The 12,659-nt window shown below is 44.8% G+C and overlaps 1 protein-coding gene across 1 annotated transcript in view; it reads right to left on the bottom strand.

Annotated features, from left to right (window-relative positions):
* Positions 1–12,659, bottom strand: part of myo5b (myosin VB) — a 371,481-nt gene that overhangs the window by 108,145 nt on the left and 250,677 nt on the right. The window contains exon 28 of the mRNA XM_034191847.1: positions 7,070–7,309. Coding sequence (XP_034047738.1) covers positions 7,070–7,309 — 240 coding nt within the window. The remainder of the gene's footprint in view (positions 1–7,069; positions 7,310–12,659) is intronic.

The following is a 12,659-nucleotide window of genomic DNA, read 5'->3' as shown; positions in this document are numbered from 1 at the left end:
ACACACACACAGAGTGACAAATACACACACACACACACACAGAGTGAGAAATACACACACACACACACACAGAGTGAGAAATATACACACACACACACAGAGTGAGAAATATACACACACACACACAGTGAGAAATACACAGAGTGACAAATATACACACACACACACACACACAGACAGAGTGAGAAATATATACACACACACACACACACACACACACACACACACAGTGAGAAATACAGAGTGACAAATATACACACACACACACACACACACAGTGACAAATATACACACACACACACACACACACACAGTGACAAATATACACACACACACAGTGAGAAATACACACACAGAGTGACAAATATACACACACACACACAGTGAGAAATATACACACACACACAGAGTGAGAAATACACACACACACACAGAGTGAGAAATACACACACACACACACACAGAGTGAGAAATATACACACACACACAGAGTGAGAAATACACACACACACACACACACACACACACACACAGAGTGAGAAATACACACACACACAGAGTGAGAAATACACACACACACACACACAGAGTGAGAAATATACACACACACACAGAGTGAGAAATACACACACACACACACACACACAGAGTGAGAAATACACACACACACAGAGTGAGAAATACACACACACACACACACACACAGAGTGAGAAATACACACACACACACAGTGAGAAATACACGCACAGAGTGACAAATATACACACACACACACACACACAGTTAGAAATACACACACAGAGTGACAAATATACACACACACACACAGTTAGAAATACACACACACACACACACACAGTGAGAAATACACACACAGAGTGACAAATATATACACACACACACACAGTGAGAAATACACACACAGAGTGACAAACACACACACACAGTGAGAAATACACACACACACACACACACACACACACACACACACACACAGTGAGAAATACACACACAGAGTGACAAATATACACACACACACACACAGTGAGAAATACACACACAGAGTGACAAACACACACACACAGTGAGAAATACACACACAGAGTGACAAACACACACACACAGTGAGAAATACACACACACACACACACACACACACACACACACACACACACACACACACACACACACACACACACACACACACACAGTGAGAAATACACACACAGAGTGACAAATATACACACACACACACAGTGAGAAATACACACACAGAGTGACAAATACACACACACACACACACACACACCCAGAGTGAGAAATACACACACACACACACCCAGAGTGAGAAATACACACACACACCCAGAGTGAGAAATACACACACACACACACCCAGAGTGAGAAATACACACAGGGAGAAATATATATATATACACACACACACACACACACACACACACACACACACACACACACACACACACACACACAGTGAGAAATACACACACAGAGTGACAAATATACACACACACACAGTGAGAAATACACACACAGAGTGACAAATACACACACACACACACACACACACACACACACACACACACACACACACACACACACACACACCCAGAGTGAGAAATACACACACACACACACACACCCAGAGTGAGAAATACACACACACACCCAGAGTGAGAAATACACACACAGAGTGACAAATATACACACACACACACAGTGAGAAATACACACACAGAGTGACAAATACACACACACACACACACACACACACCCAGAGTGAGAAATACACACACACACACACCCAGAGTGAGAAATACACACACACACCCAGAGTGAGAAATACACACACACACACACCCAGAGTGAGAAATACACACAGGGAGAAATATATATATATACACACACACACACACACACACACACACACACACACACACACACACACACACACACACACACACACACAGTGAGAAATACACACACAGAGTGACAAATATACACACACACACAGTGAGAAATACACACACAGAGTGACAAATACACACACACACACACACACACACACACACACACACACACACACACACACACACACACACCCAGAGTGAGAAATACACACACACACACACACACCCAGAGTGAGAAATACACACACACACCCAGAGTGAGAAATACACACACACACACACACACACAGAGTGAGAAATACACACACACACACAGTGAGAAATACACGCACAGAGTGACAAATATACACACACACACACACACACAGTTAGAAATACACACACAGAGTGACAAATATACACACACACACACACAGTTAGAAATACACACACACACACACACACAGTGAGAAATACACACACAGAGTGACAAATATATACACACACACACACAGTGAGAAATACACACACAGAGTGACAAACACACACACACAGTGAGAAATACACACACACACACACACACACACACACACACACACACACAGTGAGAAATACACACACAGAGTGACAAATATACACACACACACACAGTGAGAAATACACACACAGAGTGACAAATACACACACACACACACACACACACCCAGAGTGAGAAATACACACACACACACACCCAGAGTGAGAAATACACACACACACCCAGAGTGAGAAATACACACACACACACACCCAGAGTGAGAAATACACACAGGGAGAAATATATATATATACACACACACACACACACACACACACACACACACACACACACACACACACACACACACACACACACACACACACACACACACACACACACACACACAGTGAGAAATACACACACAGAGTGACAAATATACACACACACACAGTGAGAAATACACACACAGAGTGACAAATACACACACACACACACACACACACACACACACACACACACACACCCAGAGTGAGAAATACACACACACACACACACACCCAGAGTGAGAAATACACACACACACCCAGAGTGAGAAATACACACACACACACACCCAGAGTGAGAAATACACACAGGGAGAAATATATATATATACATACACACACACACACACACACACACACACACACACACACACACACACACACACACACACACACACACACACACACACACACAGGGAGAAATATATAAACAAAGTGAGTAATACACACACACAGGGAGAAATATACACACACACACACACACAGAGTGAGAAATACACACACAAACACACACAGGGAGAAATATATACGCACACACATACAGTGAGAAATATATACACAAAGTGAGTAATACACACACACAGGGAGAAAAATATATACACACACAGAGAGTGAGAAATACACACACAAACACACACAGGGAGAAATATATATATATATACACACACACACACACACACACACACATAGAGTGAGAAATACAGACACACACAGGCACATACGCACAGAGTGAGAAATACACACTGACACACACAGAGGAATAAATACACACACAGGGAGAAATACACACACACGGAGAAAAACACACACAGAGTGAGAAATACACACAGAGTGAGAAATACACACACACACACACACACACACACACACACACACACACACACACACACACACACACACACACACAGAGTGAGAAATACACACAGACACACACACAGAGTGGGAAAGACACACACACAGGGAGAAACACACACACACACACACAGGGAGAAAACACACACACACACACACAGGGAGAAAAACACACACACACACAGGAAGAAAACACACACACACGGAGAAAAACACACACACACACAGACAGGGAGAAATATACACACACAGGGAGAAATACACACACACACACACACACACACACACACACACACACACACACACACACACACACACACAGGGAGAAATATATACACAAAGTGAGTAATACACACACACAGGGAGAAAAATATATACACACACAGAGTGAGAAATACACACACAAACACACACAGGGAGAAATATATATATATATATACACACACACAAACACACACAGGGAGAAATATATATATATATATACACACACACACACACACACACACAGGGAGAAATATATACACAAAGTGAGTAATACACACACACAGGGAGAAAAATATATACACACACAGAGTGCGAAATACACACACAAACACACACAGGGAGAAATATATATATACACACACACACACACACACACACACAAACACACACACAGAGTGAGAAATACACACACACACACACACACACACACAGGCACATACGCACAGAGTGAGAAATACACACTGACACACACAGAGGAATAAATACACACACAGGGAGAAATACACACACACGGAGAAAAACACACACAGTGAGAAATACACACAGAGTGAGAAATACACACACACACAGAGTGAGAAATACACACAGACACACACACAGAGTGGGAAAGACACACACACAGGGAGAAACACACACACACACACAGGGAGAAAAACACACACACACAGGAAGAAAAACACACACACACACACACGGAGAAAAACACACACACACAGACAGGGAGAAATATACACACAGGGAGAAATACACACACACACACACACACACACACACACACAGAGTGAGAAATACACACACACACACACACACAGGCACATACGCACAGAGTGAGAAATACACACTGACACACACAGAGGAATAAATACACACACAGGGAGAAATACACACACACACGGAGAAAAACACACACACAGTGAGAAATACACACAGAGTGAGAAATACACACACACACACACACAGAGTGAGAAATACACACAGACACACACACAGAGTGGGAAAGACACACACACAGGGAGAAACACACACACACACACACACAGGGAGAAAAACACACACACACAGGAAGAAAAACACACACACACACACACGGAGAAAAACACACACACACACACACAGACAGGGAGAAATATACACACAGGGAGAAATATACACACACACACACACAGGGAGAAATACACACACACACACACACACACACACAGGGAGAAATACACACACACACACACACAGACAGGGAGAAATATACACACAGGGAGAAATATACACACACACACACACAGGGAGAAATACACACACACACACACACACACAGGGAGAAATACACACACACACACACACACACACACAGGGAGAAACACACCCACACACAGGGAGAAATACACCCACACACAGGGAGAAATCTATACACACACAGAGTGAGAAATACACACACACAGGGAGAAATACACACACACACACACACACACTGAGGAAGAAATACACACACAGAGGAATAAATACACACACAGGGAGACATACACACACACTGAGAAAAACACACACACACACACACACAGAGAAAAACACACACACACACACAGACACACTCAGGGAGAAATACACACACACACACAGAGGAAGAAATACACACACACACACACACACACACAGGGAGAAATACACACACACACACACACACACACACAGGGAGAAATACACACACACACACACACACACACACACACACACACAGGGAGAAATACACACACACACACACACACACACACACACACACACACACACACGGAGTGAAATACACACACACACACACACACACAGGGAGAAATACACACACACACACAGGGTGAAATACACACACACACACAGGGTGAAATACACACACAGAGTGAGAAATACACACACACACACACAGAGTGAGAAATACACACATACAGGCACATACACACAGAGTGAGAAATACACTCAGACACACACACAGAGACACACAGGGAGAAATATACACACACAGACAGAGTGAGAAATACACACAGACACACACACACACACACACTCAGGGAGAAATACACACACATACACACACAGAGGAAGAAATACACACACACACACACAGGGAGAAATACACACACACACACACACACACACACAGGGAGAAATGCACGCATGCACACACACACATGCACACAGACACAGAGAAATACACACACACATACGCACACACACATACACATACACACAGGGAGAAATACACACACACACAGGGTGAAATACACACACACACACACACACACACACACACACACACACACACACACAGAGTGAGAAATACACACATACAGGCACATACACACAGAGTGAGAAATACACTCAGACACACACACACACAGGGAGAAATGCACGCATGCACACACACACATGCACACAGACACAGAGAAATACACACACACATACGCACACACACATACACATACACACAGGGAGAAATACACACACACACACAGGGTGAAATACACACACACACACACACACACACAGGGTGAAATACACACACACACACAGAGTGAGAAATACACTCAAGACACACACACACACACAGGGAGAAATACACACAGACACAGACACACACACACACACACTCTGTTCCACCAACATGTGGCCCCGGTACAAACAATCATGTGACAGCACAAGTGGACGTGATGGTCTAGTGGTCAAGCGTTGGGTTTGAGACCAGAGGATCCTCGGTTCAAATCCCCGCCTGACTGGAAAATCACTAAGGCCCTTGGGCATGGTCCTTAATGCCCTAGTTGCTCCCGGTGTGTAGTGAGCGCCTTGTATGTCGGCACCCTGACATCGTGGTGAATGTGAGGCATTATTGTAAAGCACATTGAGCGCAGATGGAAAAGCGTGATATAAATGCACTCCATTTAACATTTGCTAATAAACAGAGCAATTAAATGTTAACAAGGTCACAGAAAGACGTGGTAACCATGGCAACAGGTAAAAAGCAGACTGGTGGTCTGCCTGAGCAGTCAGTCAGGCTGTTGCCTCATGAACACTTCTCTTTCTGTGCAGCTCGGGTCTGAGAGGACAGTGTTTCAGGCTGAGAGTCCCGAACAAAGACCCTCTGACCCACTGCTACCCACCGCAACAGGTTTTTATGTTACGGTTTTAATCCCTGTGGAAACCAGATCTGCTGACTTACCGTCTGATCAACCTTCTCTTGCTGCTGGACGGCGCTCTGTATCTGAGTCCGGAGAATCAGGACCTCCTCCTTGCGGGCGTCCAGCTCCTCGTTGGCTGCCTTCAGCTGACTGAGCAGCAGGTGGTAGCTCTCCTGCAGGTCGTTGGAGGAGCTGCTCTGGGTCGCTCGCTCTGCGATGGTCTTCCTCAACTCGTTCAAGTCATTTTTAAGTTTTTTGTTTTCCGTTTCCAGCTCCTCTCTCTGCAGGAAGACAGGACAACAGGTCAGGATGACCAACCCTGGTGCCGCAACTCATAGGTCACGTCCCGTGAGCAGTGTGCTGCAGGAGCAGACAGAAAACCAGGTCCACCACCCCTCACTGTGAACCTGGTCCTCCTCGTGGCAACAGGCTCAAAGAAACCAGCCATGAACATGAAGGATTTGTTCAGTTCTGTGCCTCTAGCTGAGCGACAATATGAAACAAGCTGCTTATATCTTTAAGTGTAACTCTATCCTCATCTGCTAAGCGGGTCCAGGGGCTGAAGCCCCCAGCATGCCTGGAAGTGGTGCATTTTTTAGTGATTTTACACTTTATGATTTTCACTGCTCTGAAGGTTCGATTTCTGGAGTTTTCAGAGAATATATCTGCTGAAGTAGGTTGGTACTCGATTGAATGATTTATCCCTCACAGGAGATTATCACCTGACACATGTCCATCCTTCTCTCATTTATTGGCAGTACATCATTAAAACTTTCTGTGTAGGCTCTCAGTGGTCAGGTGGTTTCCATAGTAGAGAAGCTTGAATCTTCGACTGGACTGGGTTGCTTGACGTGAGGACATTTCGCTTCAAATCGCTGAAGCTTCCTCAGCTAAAATTCTTGCTCTGGTAGTCTGACTTCTGTCTGACTCTTGTAGAGAAGAATAAACAGAAGTCACAAAAGCTGGAGTTTTTAACCTAACCAGACCCCTCCTACTGAGAGGCAGACTGCTATAGGCTAGTGACTAAACAATAGCTCTAATTAGCACCTATTGTGCTCTAGTTAGCACCCTCCTAATGACAGGGCAGCTGTCCCTCCTAATGATGGGACGGACGCCTCACCTGACAGCTCCCCTGACGCCTCTCCTGATGACGTGAATGACTCATTACCATGAACAAAAGACTGAAACTGCTTTGACCTGAGTACCCCATTGTAAACTGGGGACAAAGCGTGTCTCAGACCCCCTCCCCGGTTAAGGCTGGGTTTCAACTGTTTCACAAAGAATGCCTCCTTGACCCCTCTCTCAAACCATTTCTTCTCTCTGGCTAAGATTTTAACTTCCTTGTCCTCAAACGTGTGGTTAGTGTCTTTAAGGTGGAGATGAACTGCAGACTGAGGTCCACTGGCGCCCTCTCTGCGGTGCTGATATAGCCTTTTGTGTAAAGGTTGCTTAGTCTCACCTATGTAGTGTTCGTACATCTGATAGAATACACTACATTGCTCTGTTTGTAACTAGGGATCCTGTCCTTAGGGTGAACTAATTTCTGTCTCAAGGTGTTAACCGGTTTAAAGTAAACTGGGATTTTGTGCTGTCTGAAGATCCTCTTTAGTTTTTCCCCTACTCCTGCTAAATAAGGGAGAGACACTCCTCTTCTTCTTGTCTCCGTCTCCTGTCTATCTGGTTTAAAACTCCAGCTTTTGTGGCTTCTCTTTATTCTTCTCTACAAGAGACAAGACAGAAGTCAGACCACCAGAGCAAGAATTTTATCTGAGGAAGCTTCTGTGATTTGATGCGAAACGTCCTCACGTCAAGCAACCCAGTCCAGTCGAAGATTCAAGCTTCTCTACTATCATTAAAAGTTCCTTTCTTATTCAACTCAAAACGTGTCCAACTTGCAAACAAAATACTATGAATAATACTACACACACAACCATCAATATTATAAAAGACAAGTGGTCTCTGTCTGTGTGTGTGTGTGTGTGTGTGTAGCTTCGATCACGCAGAAACCAGAGAGAGCCGACAGGTGCCGTTTGGTGTGTTTATGTATTTTGGGTCAGGGATAAACGCTGTGAAAACAGAAAGTTGATAGGACAAATATTTTTGGAAAAATTAGCAATTTTAGCTAAACATTAAAGTAGACCTGCATTGAAATAAATGTGGTCAGATTTCAGAAAGAAATAGCTGATATGTATTTATAAGACCCTTGTGAATGCAGTAAAGTAAATCTGTAAACCCAAATTTGTAATTCAGCGGAGAAATATTCGTTTAAAAATGACAAATTTGCAGCTAACATTTAGCCCTCTGTGAAAACAGTTTGTACATCCGGATCATTTCCATGTCGGTGACAAGACGACGCGTTCCCGCCTTCAGTCGGGGGAGGTGATGGTCTAGTGGTTAAGGTGTTGGGCTTGAGTCCAGAAGATCATGGGTTCAAATCCCCGCCTGACTGGAAAATCACCTTTAATCCCCTATTGCTCCCGGTGTGTAGTGAGCGCCTTGTATGGCAGCACCCTGACATCGTGGTGAATGTGAGGCATTATTGTAAAGCGCTTTGAGCGTCTGATACAGATGGAAAAGCGCTATATAAATGCAGTCCATTTACCAATTCAGTCCGATCCCGCATTGAAATTGATTTTATCTCTTAGTAATGTTACTGTTATACACATCCTGGTTTCAACATCCAAAAGTAAGCTGCAATGAATGTGAGATACAGCTCTGCTTGCTCAGATCCGGGGATCAGATCAGCGGCGGCATCGACAGCGGGCGACATTATTCCCCGATGCCTCGCTCTCACTGCCCCCGATACGCTTACAGAGTGCATGCGCTCGTTAAATGCCGCCACGGCACTCACTCCCCCGTGTCTGCTGTGCAGCCAGCACCACCTCTCTGTCTACTGAATGGAGTTGCAGCCAACTTGGCACAAGTCCAGAGACTACGCTCTTCGTTTTAATGCAGAGCGCGCGGTGACACCTGTTGCTCACAAGGACAGACTTCTTGCTGCAAAATCCGCAGCACCGCACGTCTCGGTAATCGAAGCCGCAGAGCTCCGTGGCCGCTGAGAGAGGTTTATATATTTTTAATGACTTGAATTCTTTGCGGGTCTCGCCTCCGTAGCCCGCGACGGTACACCGGAGGTGAAAGACAGTAGATTTTCAATGTGACACCACTCAATCAAACAAGCGTATGAAAAAGTCCACAAAAATAATTTTCAAGCACAAATAAAAGAAATGTGTACTCACCAAACGTACCGCAAGACAATATGAAGTTTTAAAAAGTAGATCCTTCCGTATAAGACAAGAAAAAGGTGCAGATGCAAACTGACGTAAATCCACAAATTACAGTTGGCGCGCGCAATGCATGCTGGGAGAGGGTCTTGTCCCTGACGTCTCGGCAGCGTCCATGATGAGAGGGACAATTTGCGGAGGGCTAAATGTTAGCTGTAAATTTGTCATTTTCAAATGAAGATTTCTCCGTTGAAGGACAGATCTGGGCTTGTAGATTTACTTTACTACATTCAGAAGGATGTTATGTGTAAATATAAGTCATTTTTTGGTCCAAAGATCTGACTGCATTTATTTCAATGCAGGTCTACTTTAAACAATGGATGTTGTGCTGCAATGCACCATGGAAGTTTGGGGTTATTGTGTTTCATGTTAGCTTAACAGTGTTGTTGATTTATTGTGTTTTTGTAGTTCAGTTGGTTTAGTCAGTTTAGTTAAGTGTTGTGTTGCTGTTACCATGAGTGACAAGAGTACTGCTTTTGACGTTTTCCGCCACCGTCTCTGTTTGTGTGTGTGTTAACCTCAACCTAACCCTACCGCCACTACCCAGCATTCAACTTGCTCATGAACAAACTGGACCATCTCACAGCCAGAGTGACGTTCCGGCTCAGCATCAGGGACTGTAATCATTTCTGTGTTTCTGACACACGGTTCAGAGGCGGTGAAGTGCGTTTCCTGGTCAACAATACATGAGGCAACTCTCCAAATGTAGCAATAGTCTTCCGTTCCTACTCCCCTCACCATCATGTCATAGGTGCAATTGGCAAAGGACAAAAAAGCAGGAAAATATGCGGTGCACCTACTATGACGCAGGGACACCCCCCAACACACACACACACACACACACACACACACACACACACACACACACACACACACACACACACACACACACACACACACACACACACACACACAGTATTGTTACTTAAATACATTGAATAAAACAGAGTGCAAACAGTGCACATCAAATTGACCCTGGGTCAGCTATCAGCAGTTGTTGTTGTTCATTCGGCTGCCCCCGGTTTTGTTCGGGGTCACCACTGTGGATACAGCCAGATCCGCATTGGTAATTGGCACAAGTTTTATGCCGGATGCCCTTCCTGACGCAACTCCAGTTTCACCTGGAGAAACACTCACAGCCGCTGGTGTTCCAAAGAGGTCTTCCATCCAAGTACTAACCAGATCCTGCTCTGCTTAGCTTCTGAGATCTGATGGGATCAGGCTGACACAGAGCAGACCAGCTGCGTCAGCAGTGTTGGGATGGATTCATTTAGGAGTCAGCAAGACCTCATTTAGGTCATTCTTTTGATTGATTAGGGATGGAGACAGCATTGATGTGGGTTCCAGTGCATACAGGTACCCCAACAAGAAGAAGGTGGATTAGGTTGGCCGAAAAACTGTGACCAAAACTAAGTGACAACAGTAAAACCGCCGGGAGCAGAAGACTGACGGTTGGCATTTCAACAGCTAGTAGAGTGACAGATTCAGGAAAGAGTTGGAGAAGAAACAGGTGGAAAAGAAAGGATGAAGTCACTGTTGGTAGATAAGAACTGGTCGTAGTGTGTTGAACAGTTCTTTCTCTCTTCCTCCTAGTAAAGCACCAGGATGGACTATGTTTGGAATGTCCACAGCTAGAGACAGAGCAGCGTGTCCTCACATACTGTAATAAATATTCCACAGAAAGGTGAGAGCCTCCCTCAGAATTTAGAAGTACAGACCTGAAAGAAGTTTCTGAGGAAGTATTTCAGACATAAGGTCCAAGTGGGAGGGGGAAGTGTTGGCTTTTAAATACATGAAGACACTGGACTCATGGAGAGGATTTAGTGCTGCAATAACGGACTGATGCAGCAGGTGGCAGCAATGCAACAGTAAGGATGCCGGCTGCCGATAAATACCACAGAAGAAGGGAGAACTACAAAAGAGAACTTCATCATGGCTTGACTTTGCAAACAAAGATTTATGAAGGACGTCAGTGCCTGTTGCAGGCTTGCTGGTGGCTGACTAGTCCAATGCGGGACAGACAGACCCGGCCACAGCAGCTGCAAGGGAAGGTCTTATCAGGGTTGTGTGGTGTTGAGACCTCACGGTTCTTTCTTCTTCTTCTCTTTTCTTCGATGCCATCTCTGCGTGAACTTTCGAAGGAGTAGACTGCTTGGTTGACACGGTGTCTCCAGGCGTCCCGGTCAGCAGCAATAGAGGACAACTGGCGGTGGTCGATCTGACAGGAGGCGAGGGTCTTTTTTAGGCAATATTTGTAGTGCTTCTTTGGAGCCCCTACGTTCCGGTGGCCAGTGGACAGCTCTCCGTACATTGCAATCTTGGGTAGGCGATGGTCTTCCATTCTGGA

Source organism: Thalassophryne amazonica, chromosome 17 (genome assembly GCF_902500255.1).
Source record: "Thalassophryne amazonica chromosome 17, fThaAma1.1, whole genome shotgun sequence".
Classification (NCBI taxonomy): Eukaryota; Metazoa; Chordata; class Actinopteri; order Batrachoidiformes; family Batrachoididae; genus Thalassophryne; species Thalassophryne amazonica.
Note: the sequence above shows the minus strand (reverse complement) of the source record. Positions and strands in the feature narration are given on the sequence as shown.